Source organism: Monopterus albus, unplaced genomic scaffold (genome assembly GCF_001952655.1).
Source record: "Monopterus albus unplaced genomic scaffold, M_albus_1.0 scaffold28.1, whole genome shotgun sequence".
Taxonomy (NCBI): domain Eukaryota; kingdom Metazoa; phylum Chordata; class Actinopteri; order Synbranchiformes; family Synbranchidae; genus Monopterus; species Monopterus albus.
In genome coordinates, this window is record NW_018127908.1 from 640,448 (window position 1) to 660,016 (window position 19,569).

At 40.0% G+C, this 19,569-nt stretch overlaps 1 protein-coding gene and 1 long non-coding RNA gene across 3 annotated transcripts in view; one reads left to right on the forward strand and one right to left on the reverse strand.

Moving 5' to 3' along the window:
- Positions 1-19,569, reverse strand: part of LOC109957762 (uncharacterized) — a 69,959-nt gene that overhangs the window by 48,000 nt on the left and 2,390 nt on the right. The gene's annotated exons all lie outside the window — the stretch shown is intronic.
- On the forward strand, positions 567-15,850 carry LOC109957761 (zonadhesin). 2 transcript variants are annotated; one of them, XM_020595897.1, is made up of 33 exons: positions 567-767; positions 979-1,031; positions 1,206-1,277; positions 1,864-2,087; positions 2,194-2,266; positions 2,663-3,060; positions 3,636-4,200; positions 4,334-4,533; positions 4,623-5,012; positions 5,449-5,741; positions 5,885-6,150; positions 6,564-6,632; positions 6,891-7,028; positions 7,135-7,391; positions 7,498-7,582; positions 7,693-7,755; positions 7,954-8,100; positions 8,222-8,478; positions 8,646-8,730; positions 9,349-9,420; positions 9,624-9,770; positions 9,892-10,148; positions 10,316-10,400; positions 11,019-11,090; positions 11,294-11,440; positions 11,562-11,818; positions 11,986-12,070; positions 12,689-12,760; positions 13,018-13,226; positions 13,334-13,490; positions 13,580-13,887; positions 14,909-15,038; positions 15,226-15,847. In XM_020595897.1, exons 1-33 carry the CDS (start codon positions 691-693, stop codon positions 15,366-15,368), a joined length of 5,853 nt encoding a protein of 1,950 aa, XP_020451553.1. In that variant the 5' UTR covers positions 567-690; the 3' UTR covers positions 15,369-15,847. The 2 variants fall into 2 exon arrangements, with proteins under 2 accessions (XP_020451553.1, XP_020451554.1); XM_020595898.1 differs by lacking the exons at positions 9,349-9,420; positions 9,624-9,770; positions 9,892-10,148; ... (3 more) ...; positions 11,562-11,818; positions 11,986-12,070 and having other exon boundaries at positions 15,226-15,850.

Here is a 19,569-nt window from a genome sequence, read left to right on the forward strand (position 1 = left end):
TTCGAAACATAGTTCCAGTTTGCAAAAGCAGTGATCATGTTGCCTTTGACTACATGCAGTATTCAAATTTCCCATCTTATGGGCTTCAAAACCATTAAAACTTTACTTCTTGGTTTCTCTAAACTTTCAAAGTCATGCTTAAAAATATCCTAAGTGTCTTTTATTTTATGGAAATAAAACTGTTCTATTTGTTGACCAATCAGTTTACTAATTGGCCATTTTTACTGTTCCCCTTAACCCTACCAAGCACAACTTTATATCAAAGTGAGAAATCAACAAATTCGTCGGAATGTCTTGTCATATGTCGCCTGGACTCTTTTTTTTTTAATTGTGTTCATTTACCTTGATCTCACCACATTTTATGATCTAACACTAAACCCTGACCCTGTCTATCATCATCATTTATTGCTGTGTCACAATATTTTTACACCCCACATGCAGTCCAAGCACTTTTGTGCCTTCCTGTCCTCCACCTTTCTCTCCACCCACTTGCCATGTTACACAGTTAGGTGGGGAGTTATAAATGCCTGCAACTCTCTTCTGAGTGACACAAGAGGATCCACGTCTCTGTGTTGGCAGTTAAAGGGTCATATATTGTAAGCTGTGCTTCTACAAAAGTTACTGCTCATTCATTCTTCAACTCATCAAAAAGAGTATTAGCAACAGAAGAGCGGCTGAGAGGCTGCTGTTATGGGATCAGCCATGCTCGGAGGCATCCACACAGATTTGTTGATCTCAGTGACTCTACTCTTTGTAATTCAGTGCAGGTGGGTCTCAAGATAATCCAAGTTCTGAATGAATTCATCAAATCTGAGCTGATGATCTTTTAAATTTTGTTCTACTGTACTGCTCATGTTAATTTCACAAAGTGAAACATAAAGGAACTTAGCGTTCAAGTTTTGTTTTTAAGTCGGTCAGAGATTTCATGTATTTTTGGCATAACTGTTTTTCAGTGAATCTACTGTTTTACTGTTTCAGGGCTGGAAATAACTTTTCATCTGTTACTTTACCAAACTGGGAAACAAATTCAGGTATGAAGTATTACATTTACTAAAACCTCTAGATAATCCATGTAAATTGCTTGAATATAACTTTGTCAGTTTATCACAAGCACTGGGATTTAAATAAATATAATAATTGTACAGAGACATACAGTACAAACCATGCATGATGCTATACACAACCCTATTTTTTTCCTTTCACAGACTATATTACAGTGTGCTTTGACAACAGCCACACCAATATGATTTGTAACTGGACAAGGAGCCAACAAACAGGTACAAAAGAAAACAGACTGTGCAAAAGTATTGCAACTAAATATAGTAGTGAAATTACATACCAAATATGTAAGCCATCAAGTCAGGTTACAGTTTGGTTATGAGTTCACTTTGACACAAAGCGATTACTTGAGTATAGTGAACACTCCTCAGTTGTGTTTTAATCTACAGACAGGCTGTGAGTGTGTCCGTGCCTCAGTGCAGGCTAATAATGTTTTACATCCTGGTGTTGTCCCAGGAGCAATCAAGGTAGACGGGCTGCACTCGGGATTCAAATTTAGTACAAAAACACTCTAAACAGCTATTTTGCTTTTAATGATTATTGCACCATAACAGATGCGGGTCTATTACAATAACAAAGGCAAGAAAATTGTTTCCTGTTTTTGGTGCAAAATTATGATAAAACATACAGGCTCACCTAACCTGAATAATTAATAATGATTTCTTTATTTACACTGTGTGATTTTAAAATGAATGTCAGATCAGTGAATTTGTAATTTACAAATAAATGAAAATGGTTGATATCTGTGACAACTCTAAAAACATCTAGCGTATTACTTTTTCTTACTGTGCGTTTCATCTCCAGTGGATGTTACAGTGATCGGGTTAGAGAGTGGTCCACTGGAGATAGAGGGCGAGGCCTGTCTAGAGTTCTGGTACCTGGCCCCAGTAGCAGCTAATGGGTCAGAACTTCAAGCTCTGCTCAAAACCACTGCTGGTCTGGCAGAAATATGGACCTCGCCTACCCTCCCCAGAAACTCATGGACACAAGTGTTTGTCCCCCTCCACATCATCGAACCCGAGACTAAGGTAAAATGACATACAGTATATTACCACCGGTCTGTAATTAGACTGTATTACAAAATTAAAATGGAATATTTAATATATTTAAATAGATTATCTGCTTTCACAATAGGTTGTACTTGAAGCAGTGTCCATAGAGGAACAGGTCACATTTAAACATATAGGTGTAAGAAGAGGCTCATGTGGTGAGTATTCTTTTACAAACAGCCTGCTTTTGTCCCATCAATTATTGAAAAAAAATGCAGCACATACCGTATGCAATACATAAGTCACTGTGGTCGTAACACCATCATTGAAACAGCAAAAATTCTATAACAGAACACGCTTGAAAGCTAAAGATTGTTTCATCTATTATGTGTCGCAATGTTAGCAAGGTCATTTTTTAAAATTAAATTAAGAAAACATTATTCATAGTATCACTTACATGATTAATAGGTTGGATAATAGGATAATTAAGAAAATGTTCTATAGTCCAAACAACATTAACACTGAATATAATAACTCATTCATTGCACTTATCAGTTCTTCCTAAACAGATGGTGTTGTGGTTATAAATTGTTTATTTGGCCAATCCCCTACAGGACCCCAGTGTGAATCTAACACAGAGTTCTGGACAGATGAGTTCACCCGCTGCCTCTGTTCTGCTGGCCAGCTCTCCTGCTCTCCCGCTCAGTGCCCTAGGGGCCAAATTTGTCCTCCTCAAAGAGGAAACTCCAGTGGGAGTTCCACCTCGGGGACGTGCACTATACAAAGTCACACAGACTTTAGCACTTTTGATGGAGTGCTGTTTCGCTTCATCTCCCCCTGCACCTTCGTACTATCTAAGACCTGCTCACCCACGGAGACCCTGCCCATGTTCAGTGTACAAGTAGTCAATAAGCATAGCAGGAACTCAACTCTGCCAACTGTCCAGAAGGTCACTGTGAACATAGGGAACTTCAGGGTGTCCCTGCTGAAAAGGCAGACACACCGAGTTGTGGTGAGTTATTTTAACCCTTCAAGAAATTTAGAAAGGATCAGATACTGTGATCCATTGTTATTCTTGACAGCATTTGCCAGTGCACAAACTGTTCTCCCAAAAGCCTAAGTGTTATGCTGTCTTACAAAGGGAGACCAGTTTTGTCTAATAAAAATGTATTTCTGAGACTTTGCAGGCCAAGGCACCCTCAAGCATTGAACTCATATGCCAGTATTCCTATTCCCTATATCACATTGCTTCCTAGACTTCATAATACCTAGGTACTGTCTGTACAACTTCAGCTTTTATTTCTTTTGGCACCTTGTCATTATGCTGTAATGAGTACTGAGCTATGAAGTGTAGTGGATCAAGCCGTTCCCATATCTGCAGCCCCATTCTACTGATAAACTGACTGATTGATAAGTGCAGAATTTATTGGCAAAATGTCCTGGAATTTCTAGAGGACTAATTGGCCTTATTAGCTGGAAGGTACTGTGTGTCTTTCTTCAGAATGCTGCTTTTTATGAAAACTGTTAGATACAGTCAATATTACTGATAAGAATCGCTAAAGAATTCAAAAACATACTTTTCTGCAGGTTAATGGGATCTGGAAGAAGCTTCCGCTGAGCCTCAGCAATGCCGCTGTCAACATCAAGAGCAACCCCGCTGCTGTTCTACTGGGAACCAGTTTTGGGCTTTCTGTCTCATATGACAACACTGGTTCTGTCCATGTCACCTTGCCATCCGCATACTCTGATAAAGTCTGCGGTTTATGTGGCAACTTTAACTACCTCAGAGAAGATGACTTCCGCAAGCTGGATGGTACAAATGCCCAAGATGCTACAGCTCTGGCTGAGAGCTGGCAGACTGGGGAAACAACATCCCCCTGTGAAACCATTCTAGTCCCTCAAGAGTGTGACCCAATGGAGAGGGTCCAGTATGGCAATGAGTCATACTGTGGAGTCCTCCTGTCTAGTACTGGGCCCTTTGCTGACTGCCATTCAGTTCTAGAGGCAGAGAGCTACTTCAGGAGCTGTATGGTCAGCATGTGCTCTACTCATGATGACCAAGTAGTGCTGTGTGAGATACTACAGGCCTATGCTGATATCTGCCAGGAGGCTGGAGTCACTTTACCCATATGGAGGAACTCCACCTTCTGTTGTATGTTGCTTTAATTTGTCTTTCTCCTGTTAATGAAACTGTGGAAACATGCGCAAATGATGGCCATAATAATATACAGTAGAATTAAGATCATGTCCTCTGCTCTTTCCTCTTATCTTTTATGCCCCCTCAGCCCCTCAGTGTGGTGAAAACAGCCATTATACAAACTTATGTGCTGATGGCTGTCCCGAGGTGTGCTCCATTCTGGACATACCTCGGTCCTGTGCAAGCTGTGAGGAAAGATGCGAGTGTGATCCTGGTTTCAAACTCAGTGGGAGAAGGTGTGTCCCAGCAGATGACTGTGGGTGCTGGTATAATGGAAAACACTATGAGGTAAGTGAGGTATTTTAATGGAAAAAATCCCACTAATATTCACTTATACAGTGCTATCACTTATTCACAAAACTCTCTTTTTCTTGCAGAAAGGAGCAAGAGTTATGGAAGGAGCGTGTGTTCAGCAGTGTCAGTGCATGGGTAATAATAATATGTGGTGCACTGCGATACAATGTGCAGACAATGAGGTTTGTAAGGACAAAGATGGGGTCAAAGGCTGCTTTGCTTTCAAGCCTGCCACCTGTAGTGTGTACGGTGATCCACACTACATTACCTTTGACAAATTGGCTTATGACTTTCAAGGGGATTGCAGTTACATACTGACTACAACATGTGGAAGTGAAAGTTCAGCCCAGTTCACTGTGATCGGACACAATGGGCATCCTCTCCTTCAGAACTTCACCCGATCCAAGCTAGAAGCGGTGACTCTGCGAGTTGAAGATTTGTATCTCACTCTGAATCAAAATGGAGATGTCTATGTAAGCATAAAAACTTGTAATTTCTATATGTAGAGTTAACAATCCCAACTGCAATTCTTAATGTAACAAACAAAAATGAGAACAGCTTTCAGTCCATGAAGTGTCTGATGGCCTGCAAGTGGCCCATTTACTGGATTTAGTGTGTCCTTGTTCAATATGTTATATTCATGACGGTAGCTAATGACTTTAGTATCAGCGTGCCCATGTTTATTGGGTCAGTTACTATGCCAGCATAGAGGAAGCCACTTGTTTATCATTAAGTGGTTAAAGGAATACACAAACTAATAGCTGACCTTCTTGACTTTTAGAGCAGCTTTGCAGCTAACTGTTGCACGATAGAAAAACAGAGCTCTGTTCTCTTGTTATCGAGGCATTAAAGATAAACTAATTTCTCACTAGAGCACTCATTACACATAATGAATTGTCCTCTCTTTAGGTAAATAACAGCTTTGCCCAACTCCCCTATTCCATCAGTGGAACATACGGCTCAGTATGGATTTCCACAAACAACAATTATATAATCTTGAAGACATCCTTCGGCCTCCGAATGATGATGGATGGGCAGAACAGACTCTTCCTGCAGGTGGACGAGCACTACAAGTATCAACTGTGTGGATTGTGTGGCACCTACTCTGGCCACCAGGGTGATGACTTCATAACACCAGAAGGTCAAAACGTCACAGAGGCATTTGAGTTTGGTGACAGTTGGAGGGTGCCAGACAACAATGAGTGAGTAATTTTATTCTATAAGGTAATCTGCACACTTGTGAACACAAATTAATGTTCTGACATTATAATGCCACCAAAAATATTCTGAAGTGGGACCACAAATCAAAGTGTTTGGACCTCTATGTCTAAACTTTCTCTTCCAGGTGCATTGCCTATCCAATTGATCCGAGGCTATGTGATCATACCGAAATGAACGAGGCCAATAAACAGTGTTACACACTACTGGGGGATGCATTCAGCTCCTGCCATCAGCTCATTCACCCAAGTATCTATTTCAACAGCTGTGTGTATGACTATTGTGCCACAGAAGGTGACCAACACACCCTATGTGAATCTCTGAAGTCCTATGCAGCAGCATGCCAGGTTGCAGGAGTGGAGCTTCCCCCTTGGCAGACTGGCACAGCCTGTGGTGAGCACCTGAGTCAGGCAGGGGCAAGATGATAGTGTTAATCTGTGAGAGGATATGTGCATATGATGATACTGGTCAGTTAGTTACCAACTGTCAATTACAATTTCATGGCTCTAAATATTACATAAAGTCATTCTGTATTTTTTCTGCTCCTGCTTTCCATTGATTACACAGGACCAGCCCGAAGCATAAGCAAACTGGGCAACTGCCTAGTGCTTTGCCTGAATGTGTAGTTTGTGAATGTTTATTTAGTTTTGTTCTGTCAGTGGTATAAGCAAAGTTGGAGAAACTATTAGGCAGTAAACATGTGGAGGGGGTGGCCCAACACAAAATATTGCTTAGGGTGCCAAAAGGCTAAGGTGGTAAACTCATTTACTTTTTTGTTTGTTTTTTTGTTTATGTGCCTGTTTCAGCTGACCCGCCAACCACCGCAACTCTTCCAACAACTCCAACTCCTACCACTCCAACACCAGATCAGACTTGTAAGAGCAATCGGGGTTGGGAAGGCTGATTTCCTTACTGGCATAATTCACTATATTTTATAATCAAAAATTTAACTTAAAAACAAATATTACATTGCCTCAAAACATAAATGTATAGACATTATATATATGTGTGTGTGTGTTTTTGTATAACTTCTATTAAACTAAACTATTTTTATTTCTCAAACTGGAATTTTTCTGTAGTTAACTGGCTCGTAAAACTTCTCATTTCCATTGTGTTTATATGCTTTTTCACAGTTTGTCCCATAAATTGTGATTTTGAAAAAAATCTGTGTGGGTGGGAGCAGCTCATACAAGACAGTTTTGATTGGACAAGAAATTCAGGACCCATCTCCTCAAACCTAACTGGGCCAAACCAAGACCACACTACTGGAGGTAAAACTCTGATTCAGGCCACCTTAGCACATCTGTTGTGTTACTACGCTGGTTTTTCATGACTGGGTTTCTCATGCTTGTTCTGCTACTTTTACCATTTCTCTAGATGGTTTCTACATATACACTGACGGAAGCAGTGCAAGCCATGGAGACTCAGCACGTCTGTTGAGCTCAGTCTGCCATTACAATGGCCCAGTCTGCCTGAACTTCTGGTACAATATGTATGGTTCAGCCACAGCCATGGCCCTCAATATTTACATGCTCAAAGACAATAAAGCCACCCAGATCTGGTCCAGGAAGAACAACCAAGGACCAGAATGGTATCCAGGAAGTGTGGACATCAAAGTCCCTGGTCCATTCCAAGTAGGTTTGATATTAAACAATATATAAATTGAAATGGTGCTGTTGATTGCAAAGAACAATGATTGTATTCTATACACTGAAGAACCTTTCTAATCATTAATTTCAGATCATATTAGAGGGAATTCGAGGTTCTAATGCTCTATCAGATGTGGCAATAGATGACATTTCCATCCACTTTGGCACATGCTCAGGTGACATTCACCTCTTTCAAAATGAACAACTGGATATTATAAGGCTGACACTGTACCATGCTCATACCTGAACTCAGGGTTTAAATAAAGTCACTTATCACTTCCTATAGGTCAGGTCCCTGAAAGTGGAACTGAGTTCCCTCCAACAACTGTGGAAGTCATTTCACGCCCAGGTAACTGCACAGGAAGTTTCATTTATTGGGTTAGTTGTTTCTGCTAAAGTCTGGTTACAAATTAACATTATTAACATTGATGTCTAGTCCAATATACACCGACTCTGCAGTTCTCACAGGTAGTTCTCACAGGTCATCAAACATTTTAGGAAGTTGCACAAAAACTGCAATGTTTAGTTCATAACTTTTTTTCCAAAGGTGACAGTACAGTCTGCAGTCTCGGCTGTAACTTTGACAGCAACCTTTGTAGCTGGAATCAGATGATCACAGATGCTTTTGACTGGACATGGCAGAGTGGTTCCACTCCCACACTGATGACTGGGCCTTCTGCTGACCACACTGGTGGTAATACACTCTCTGTCTACGTAATATTTTAAATGACAAAAGGAGAATATTTTCTGGTATAAAAACATCTGTCTCACTATACAAAGTGCATCTGACAGCTGTGATCTTGTCTCTTGTCCAGGGGGCCACTACCTTTACATTGAAGCCAGCAGCGTTACATATGGAGACACGTCTCGTCTCATCAGCTCCGAGTGTTCTGACTCTGGTGCTCACTGTCTGCAGTTCTGGTACCATATGTATGGCTCAGCTGATACAATGGGCCTCCATGTATATTTGCTTCAGAACGGAGTAGCCAATGCTGTTTGGCGCAAGAGAAATGACCAAGGGGATGTGTGGCACCTGGCTCAGGTGGACATCACAGCAACAGGACCTTTCCAGGTTAATAAAGATGTTTCCTTCATAACCTGGCTCATTTAGAAACCTCCCATGCAAAACACGAATAGTGTACTACCTGCAACAACACATGGGTAGAATCGATCCTCGTGGCTTTCTATGCTGCAACAGCCATAATGTGTTTTAGTATTAACCTGTGCACTTGATTTTAGATCATTTTTGAGGGACGAAGAGGCTCCAATGATCAGTCTGATGTGGCCATAGATGATGTATCACTTCAACACGGACAGTGTGCAGGTAATCCTGTCCGACAGGCATTATTTATGCCAGTTATTCATTTGTGTTAATACATCTACATTTAAATGTAGCATCCTTATTTATTTTCCATGTAATCTAGTACATTTAGTCGAATAGACACTTTTTACTATCACAAAATTTAATAGCATTTCATTAAATTATGCTGCAGGAGGCATTACAACTAGATACAGTGGAACCTTGGATTGCGAGTATAATTCGTTCCGGCAATGTGCTCGTAATCCAAAGTACTCGTATAACAAAGCGAATTTCCCCATAAGAAATAATGGAAACACAGATGATTCGTTCCACAACCATTTATTCATATAAAAATGATTACAGTAATAGAAAAGGCAATATAAATGTAGCATCCTTGTCTATTTTCCATGTAATCCAGTACATTTAGTCAAATAAACACTTTTTACTATCACAAAATTTAATAGCATTTCATTAAATTATGCTGCAGGAGGCATTACAACTAGATATTGCGAATATGACTAATGCGACACTGTAACATACCTTAAATTATTACATTTCTGATGCGGCTAATACCTTAACATCTCTGTTTATGTTCAGACCTGATCTCAGGGTTTAAATAAAGTCACTAATCACTTCCTTCAGGTCAGGTCCCTGACTGGGATAATGGAACCGAGCTTCCTCCCACGACTGTAGAAGTCCTCCTTCCACACCCAGGTAATTACACTGGAAGTTATATTTTATGTGATAGTTGTTTCTACTGAAATCTGGTTACAAATAACATCATAAACATTTATGTCTGGTCCAATAAATAATGAACCTGCAATTCTCACATGTAACTGAAGTCATAGATATTCTAAAATGTTAGAAAGGTGCATAACAACTATAATGCTTAATGTTTCTCTATTTTTTTTCCACAGGTGACAGTACAGTCTGCAGTCTCGGCTGTAACTTTGACAGCAACCTTTGTAGCTGGAATCAGATGATCACAGATGCTTTTGACTGGACATGGCAGAGTGGTTCCACTCCCACACTGATGACTGGGCCTTCTGCTGACCACACTGGTGGTAATACACTCTCTGTCTACGTAATATTTTAAATGACAAAAGGAGAATATTTTCTGGTATAAAAACATCTGTCTCACTATACAAAGTGCATCTGACAGCTGTGATCTTGTCTCTTGTCCAGGGGGCCACTACCTTTACATTGAAGCCAGCAGCGTTACATATGGAGACACGTCTCGTCTCATCAGCTCCGAGTGTTCTGACTCTGGTGCTCACTGTCTGCAGTTCTGGTACCATATGTATGGCTCAGCTGATACAATGGGCCTCCATGTATATTTGCTTCAGAACGGAGTAGCCAATGCTGTTTGGCGCAAGAGAAATGACCAAGGGGATGTGTGGCACCTGGCTCAGGTGGACATCACAGCAACAGGACCTTTCCAGGTTAATAAAGATGTTTCCTTCATAACCTGGCTCATTTAGAAACCTCCCATGCAAAACACGAATAGTGTACTACCTGCAACAACACATGGGTAGAATCGATACTCATGGATCTCTATGCTGAAACAGCCATAATGTGCTTTAGTATTAACCTGTGCACTTGATTTTAGATCATTTTTGAGGGACGAAGAGGCTCCAATGATCAGTCTGATGTGGCCATAGATGATGTATCACTTCAACACGGACAGTGTGCAGGTAATCCTGTCCGACAGGCATTATTTATGCCAGTTATTCATTTGTGTTAATACATCTACATTTAAATGTAGCATCCTTATTTATTTTCCATGTAATCTAGTACATTTAGTCGAATAGACACTTTTTACTATCACAAAATTTAATAGCATTTCATTAAATTATGCTGCAGGAGGCATTACAACTAGATACAGTGGAACCTTGGATTGCGAGTATAATTCGTTCCGGCAATGTGCTCGTAATCCAAAGTACTCGTATAACAAAGCGAATTTCCCCATAAGAAATAATGGAAACACAGATGATTCGTTCCACAACCATTTATTCATATAAAAATGATTACAGTAATAGAAAAGGCAATATAAATGTAGCATCCTTGTCTATTTTCCATGTAATCCAGTACATTTAGTCAAATAAACACTTTTTACTATCACAAAATTTAATAGCATTTCATTAAATTATGCTGCAGGAGGCATTACAACTAGATATTGCGAATATGACTAATGCGACACTGTAACATACCTTAAATTATTACATTTCTGATGCGGCTAATACCTTAACATCTCTGTTTATGTTCAGACCTGATCTCAGGTTTTAAATAAAGTCACTAATCACTTCCTTCAGGTCAGGTCCCTGACTGGGATAATGGAACCGAGCTTCCTCCCACGACTGTAGAAGTCCTCCTTCCACACCCAGGTAATTACACTGGAAGTTATATTTTATGTGATAGTTGTTTCTACTGAAATCTGGTTACAAATAACATCATAAACATTTATGTCTGGTCCAATAAATAATGAACCTGCAATTCTCACATGTAACTGAAGTCATAGATATTCTAAAATGTTAGAAAGGTGCATAACAACTATAATGCTTAATGTTTCTCTATTTTTTTTCCACAGGTGACAGTACAGTCTGCAGTCTCGGCTGTAACTTTGACAGCAACCTTTGTAGCTGGAATCAGATGATCACAGATGCTTTTGACTGGACATGGCAGAGTGGTTCCACTCCCACACTGATGACTGGGCCTTCTGCTGACCACACTGGTGGTAATACACTCTCTGTCTACGTAATATTTTAAATGACAAAAGGAGAATATTTTCTGGTATAAAAACATCTGTCTCACTATACAAAGTGCATCTGACAGCTGTGATCTTGTCTCTTGTCCAGGGGGCCACTACCTTTACATTGAAGCCAGCAGCGTTACATATGGAGACACGTCTCGTCTCATCAGCTCCGAGTGTTCTGACTCTGGTGCTCACTGTCTGCAGTTCTGGTACCATATGTATGGCTCAGCTGATACAATGGGCCTCCATGTATATTTGCTTCAGAACGGAGTAGCCAATGCTGTTTGGCGCAAGAGAAATGACCAAGGGGATGTGTGGCACCTGGCTCAGGTGGACATCACAGCAACAGGACCTTTCCAGGTTAATAAAGATGTTTCCTTCATAACCTGGCTCATTTAGAAACCTCCCATGCAAAACACGAATAGTGTACTACCTGCAACAACACATGGGTAGAATCGATACTCATGGATCTCTATGCTGAAACAGCCATAATGTGCTTTAGTATTAACCTGTGCACTTGATTTTAGATCATTTTTGAGGGACGAAGAGGCTCCAATGATCAGTCTGATGTGGCCATAGATGATGTATCACTTCAACACGGACAGTGTGCAGGTAATCCTGTCCGACAGGCATTATTTATGCCAGTTATTCATTTGTGTTAATACATCTACATTTAAATGTAGCATCCTTATTTATTTTCCATGTAATCTAGTACATTTAGTCGAATAGACACTTTTTACTATCACAAAATTTAATAGCATTTCATTAAATTATGCTGCAGGAGGCATTACAACTAGATACAGTGGAACCTTGGATTGCGAGTATAATTCGTTCCGGCAATGTGCTCGTAATCCAAAGTACTCGTATAACAAAGCGAATTTCCCCATAAGAAATAATGGAAACACAGATGATTCGTTCCACAACCATTTATTCATATAAAAATGATTACAGTAATAGAAAAGGCAATATAAATGTAGCATCCTTGTCTATTTTCCATGTAATCCAGTACATTTAGTCAAATAAACACTTTTTACTATCACAAAATTTAATAGCATTTCATTAAATTATGCTGCAGGAGGCATTACAACTAGATATTGTGAATATGACTAATGTGACACTGTAACATACCTTAAATTATTACATTTCTGATGCGGCTAATACCTTAACATCTCTGTTTATGTTCATACCTGATCTCAGGGTTTAAATAAAGTCACTATTCACTTCCTTCAGGTCAGGTCCCTGGCTGGGATAATGGAACCGAGCTTCCTCCCACGGATGTGCAAGTCCTCCTTCTGCACCCAGGTAATTACACTGGAAGTTATATTTTATGGGATAGTTGTTTCTACTGAAATCTGGTTACAAATAACATCATAAACATTTATGTCTGGTCCAATAAATAATGAATCTGCAATTCTCACATGTAACTGAAATCATAGATATTCTAAAATGTTAGAAAGTTGCATAACACCTACAATGTTTTATGTTTTTTATTTGTTTTTTTGCAAAGGTGACAGTACAGTCTGCAGTCTTGGGTCTAAGAATATTTTTTGTCTCTCTAGCACCCACTTGTCTGAAGAACAGTCACTACACCACTTGTATCCCTGCATGCAGTCCAACTTGTATCCACCTGAATGGCCCAACACGTTGCAGTGACGATAACGGCTGTGTGCCAGGATGTGTGTGTGATGATGGCTTTGTTTCAAAATTCGGCGTCTGTGTGCCTATCCAGCAGTGTGGATGTGTGGATAGGAATGGCAACAAACATCAGGTGAGTTCAAGAAAAAAAAAACCTCTGTCATTGGCACAAGTCATATACAGCGTTGCTTTTCAAATACATGGGACCGCTTTTTTAAAGTACATTCTCTGTCTTGACAGTTCAGTGAAGTGTGGTACACCAGTCACTGCAGTCAGAAATGTAAATGTGAACGAGACAACAGAATTGGCAAGACTGAGTGCGCCGACAAAGATGAATGTGATGGAAATGCTGTGTGCCTTCAAAATGACGAGGGCAATTATGACTGCCAGTCAACAGGTGCTATAAAGGCCAGCACTTAAGTCTGAGATGTACATAAACTATTCTGTACCTTTTTAACCAATTTCTCTGCACTTGTTGCTCCACAGGTTTCAGTAAATGCACTATAGATGGAGACCCTGAGTATAAAACCTTTGATAAAATGAAGCATGACTTTAAGGGTGAGCACTCTTATGTGCTGGTCAGGACCGACAACTTGCCAAATAACCTTCCAGATGTCTATATCGAGAGCATCAATACTCGCACTGCAGATGATGATAATGATGACAGTCATCATTACAGTGACAGTAGCAGTGAAGAAGACAGCAAAGAGCATAAGGAACCCCACAGACTACAAGAGCTCAAAATTAGAGTGTACAATCACACTCTGGAGTTCAAGAAGAATCGGAGTCTGGTTGTAAGTATCAAGGAAACTTATAATCATACTGCCTCCATTGTGTTTTCCTGTGGTGCTTTTTCAGCAGGCACAATATTAGATACATGGGATAATATCATATTTCTGTGCTAAACACTAAACTATGCTTTCTGCAAGTGAATAAAGTTAATGGTAGTTCATAAACTCTGACGCTGCATGCTTGCCCCCCTCAGTCCAGGGCAATGTTGAGAAACACACGTGAAAAGCTAATCAGTCCGATCAGTGTGATCAGTGATCCAATTGATTCATTTAGAATATTTATTGGCTTCAACCAATGCTGCTGAAGCAGCAAGAGAGATGCCAACATGCTGCTGTAGGAGAGCTAGTGCAGAAGGGACAGGTCAGATGAACAACACTATAGCATTACTATATTTAATTTTTTAAAGATTAGAATGGGAAATGGGATTTCTGTGGGAAACACTGCAGCTTCAATTAGGAGATAGAAGCTCATGAATAGTTCCTGCACAGTTGTAGGTCTGAAGAGACTCGTGAAATCATACAGGAGAGAAGCCAGTCATCTGTTGCAAGATGATTTGTTAAAACATCTCAGAACCCACCTGGATTGTTTTGCATTTGACTTTCAGTCAAATAAAACACTTTTTCCAGTCATATATTTCATCACTGAAAATTTCTTAAATATTGTGTTAAAATATTGTCTCGTCTCTTCCTCGTGAACCCACTGTCGTGTATCGTCTCATGAGCTACGTAAGTGTATCGTCACACCTCTAACAATGACTGACTTAAATTGGCTTATCTAACCTCAAAAAACAATTCTGATACCCATCCCTAGCCGGTACCACATTTCTTAGTAATCCATCATAGCTTTTGAGAATTTCAGTCTGCACAGTGTGGAACTGACCAAAAGAGTGACGCTGCCATCTCTAGAGCCACGCTGGTAGAACATGCACAATATCAAATCATACAAGAACAAACACTGCATCAGACAAAGCTACTTAAATATGATAAGCTGCACTGACGCCTTCCCCTTTCTGTCTCCCTCCAGGTGAATGGAAGAAGAGCTAATACTCCTGTCTCACCAACTGCTGGTCTAAAGATCTGGGAGCACTCCTCTCACATCTACCTGAAGACAGACTTTGGCCTCTCAGTGGAGTTTGATGGACACAGCACAGCAGGTAACCAACTGTAGCATCATTAGACAAGTATAACTACATTATCCCTGTTAGTAGTTAGTCCTGAAACGTGTAGGATTCATGGCAAATCACAATTTATCACTCTGTGTCACTGAATGACAGATTTTCAGATGGGAGACAAATTTCCAGTCAGTTAGGTGACACTGTTTTGCTGATGTTGTTCCTGCAGAGATCACTCTACCACACGTGTATAAAAAGAAAGTGGGAGGTCTGTGTGGGAACTTCGACGGAAAAAAGGGGAATGACCGGATGAAGCCAGACGGTACCTGGGCCATAAGCGTGCAAGAGTTTGGAGAGAGCTGGGCAGTATGAATATCAGAAGGAAGAGACACAGCACTTGAGATACCCCATGCAGGTTTTGACCACCAGTAGAAACATTACTGTGTCAGTTTACAGGAAAATGCTACTGTACACCAATAATATCTATATCTATCTCTACCTTTGTATGACAATATTGAATGATGATGATGGCATTTTGCTGTTATAAACAAATATTTGTTCAGTCTTTTCTATTGCACTTGCATTATTGTGCGACTTTACATAGTTTCAGGAATCTGATGTTAAGTGTATATTAGTAAACTTTCAAGTGTATTTTGAAAAAGGTACTCGTCTCCTTGAAATTTTAATCACATGCTTCAATAAATCTTTGCACTCTGTGACAATATATCAGCATCACTGCCGAGCATATTCTGTATTCAGCTGTGCATAATGTACTATACAATCATCTTTCACTTCAGTACATCAAAATAAAAGACACAGTACAGTGTGTTTAAATACATGGCTACAACTGGATTATTTATTACTACCTGATACTGTTGGAAAGAAATTAAATTTGTAATAAATTATTATTCAAAAGATCGCTTGACCTTGAGTCAATGTATATCTGAAGGTCAGTCAGTTTGTACGTTTTCTTTTGATTCATCACTGTTCTGATAAATATACAGTGTTTAAAGTCTGGATAAAGCAAAATCTGCACCGTCTGCTCTCATTCAAACACCCACACAAAAGGAGAAGCGGCTCCATAAACAACAAAACCATATTTCTAATCTTACTCGGTGGCCTTTGATAAAATGCTCCTGTAGAGCACTAGCACCAGTTCTCCTGTTTGATTGTGAGTTGCTACACCTACTAGAGGCTACAGTTTGCTAGCAAGCTGTACCTTCATCCCACAAATGCATCTTTCCTTTTCAGAATTTCAGAGCAGAGAATACACCTTATTTTTTTCATGATTTCAACAGCTGATTTTCTATATTTGGTGATCTGTTTAATCATTCACATTTGTCTGGGTAGTTAATACATATTCCTGTGGTGTGACAAACTCAATGCATTTATTTCTACTTTACCCTGACTTTAAATCTGTGGCGCTTTGTGTTGAGCCATTTCAGTCTCAAATTGTGATACAACTGCATTCCTGACATATCTACAGTGTTAATGTGTGAAGCATTACTTACCTGTGAGTGGGGAAACAGATCATTACAGAAGGAAAACAGACAGAACCTCTGTAACACAATATTGTTCTGTTGAGACAATGTCAACATTCTTTTCTGGCAGACAATGGGATTATTCTTGTTGGGAGACTACCTCGTGTGTGTGTATGTGTGTGTCTCATGTGCATGTATAAATAAACCTTGGTTACACTCAGCAGACACACAGGATCATGGACTGTTTTGCATTGTGTTTCTGTCTCCTGCTGGCGTTGCTCTTTTATGATGGTGAGTGAAATATTATCAAATTTAATTCTGAGCAGGTATAATTCCTGGCATAGCATCTTCAAATTCCTCTGTGTTCACAATATCGCTAATTACAACAAGGTATAATTAAAATACAACAAACAATGTGATGAACAATAATTTGACCATTGGTCTTTGAAATACTAATAAGTCATCTGAAAGTTACCCTTTTAAATAGGCACTCCAAATACATGACAAATTCAGTTGTGTCAACATTAATGAGATGTAGTAACTGCATGATGGTTCTATGAAGCTGGTGTCTCATGTGCATGTATAAAAAAACCTTGGTTACACTCAGCAGGCACACAGGATCATGGACTGTTTTGCATTGTGTTTCTGTCTCCTGCTGGCGTTGCTCTTTTATGATGGTGAGTGAAATATTATCAAATTTAATTCTGAGCAGGTATAATTCCTGGCATAGCATCTTCAAATTCCTCTGTGTTCACAATATCGCTAATTACAACAAGGTATAATTAAAATACAACAAACAATGTGATGAACAATAATTTGACCATTGGTCTTTGAAATACTAATAAGTCATCTGAAAGTTACCCTTTTAAATAGGCACTCCAAATACATGACAAATTCAGTTGTGTCAACATTAATGAGATGTAGTAACTGCATGATGGTTCTATGAAGCTGTTTGGTTAAGTCTCATTAATGGTAAAGCAAATATTGGCTGAAACTGATTAAAAATTAAGTGATGAATATGGAGGAAAATGTGTTTCTAAACATAAAGTTGCATATAACAGGTCATGTTGTCTATACAAACAACCTATTCTTTGAACAAGTACTGGCCTTTTAAAGTATCTGTTGTGAAAACCATCTGTGTCGCCTTTTCCAGGAAAGATTAAATTGTGTTACTGCCCACTCGTGCTATACCAGACAGTTCGTCTATGACAGTGAATTTATGCCAGCTACCTCTACTGGGCAAAAGCTCACTATAATCATTGTTTTTTTTTTCTCAAATCCAATGAAATGATTTGTCATTGTCGCTTCTAATTTTCTAGCTCAGACAACAGCTCCCCCTACCACCCTGACAGGTAACATGCACAACACCACCTCATACACTCGGCTCTCTGTTTCATCTGCCCCAGAGCAACATATTCTTCCTCCTCCTCCCCTCAACAACAATCAGTAACATCCAGTGCTGGGGAGTAGTGAACATGTATTTAAACTTTAATTTTATTTTGCACTAGGTTTCTAGTAGTTCAAATACATATTTGCATTATGATTCAAGTAGTTCAATTACTTTCTCATCCAACTGAAAACTATTTTGGGTCACAGAAGGAAACTAACTGCTCTGATAGCCACAAAACCTCTCACAGGCCCCTTAAACTGGAGACTCTTAGCTACAGCTGCTGCTACTACCACTATATCTACACTACCTTCTCCAGGTGAGGTAGAATATGGGTTATTAATCAGCCGCTTGATGCCTGTGCGTTAAATAATAATAAGATCAATATCAAAGATTTTTATTGTCAATTCACTATATGTGCAGGAACACAGAAAATCGAAATACCGTTTCTCTCTCACCTAGCACTGAATGCCATACCATTTAGGAAACTAAAAGAGAATAAAAGTAGAGCAAAGTAGACTAAAAAGAATAAGAAACTAAGTCAAAGTGATTAGGATAAAACTAAACAGTACAACCTAATAAGCTATGACTCAAACCATGTACAATCAGTGACATCGGTGCAAATAATAACAAGAAGATTGTCAGATGGTTGTGAGATTGAGATGCACATGGACAGTAGTGCAAATGACCAACAGCAGCAGATATGACAGTAAAAACGGTCAGCAGCAGATTTAATATAACAAGAAGGGGGAATGTACTGGGTTTGTGCAAAACAGCAGAAGTAGTCTTTCTCTGTTCTGTAGTGGGTCACAGTCTAGGGGCGGGGGGCGGGGGGAGGGAATGGACAGCATTCAGCATCCTCACAGCCTGGAGGATGAAGCTGTTTGTAAGTCTGGGGGAGTGGGCCTGAAGGCAGGAGTCGATACCTGAAGTGGGAGTATGAGGGGTGGGTGGTGTCATCAGCAATGCTGATGGCCCTGCTGGTGAGGTGGGTGTTAACGATGTCTGTGAGGGGTGCCAATGAACTTGCTGGCTGTGCTCACTATGCGTTGCATGGTCTTTCTGCAGAAGGCAGTACAGCCTCCGTACCACACAGTGATGCAGCCAGTGATGACACTCTCAATGGTGCCCCGGTAGAAAGCACACATGACGGGGGGGTGGGACACTGGCTCTCCTCAGTTTGCGGAGGAAGTAGAGGCACGTTTGAGCCTTCTTGGCCAGTGATGTGATGTTGTTTGTCCAGGAGAGGTCCTCATAATGACTGCAATAATAAATACTGTGTTGAATCTGTCCTGCTTTGATTTTATAACATCATTCCTACTGCTGGTGTGTTTGCTCTAGTCTGTGCAGGTCCACCACTGTTATGCTGCACTGGTAAGAACAACAGCTGTTACAGGGGGTGTTACTGTGACGAGTACTGCCAGCTAGTCAATGACTGCTGCGCTGACTACAACACAACCTGCACAGGTGAGGGCAAACAAATATATGATGTTTTGAACATTTTGTTTCAATTTAGGACTTGAGATAACATCTTATATTTTATACTGCACTTCGCTTTGACCACTGCACCACCAGGCAGACCCAGCACAACAATCAGCACTACGACGTCTACAGAGCTGGAGAAGAGTACAACCTCGGCATCCACAGTCTCAGCTACTACAGCAACTAGTCAAACAAAAAGAAATGCTACACCTGAACTACTGGA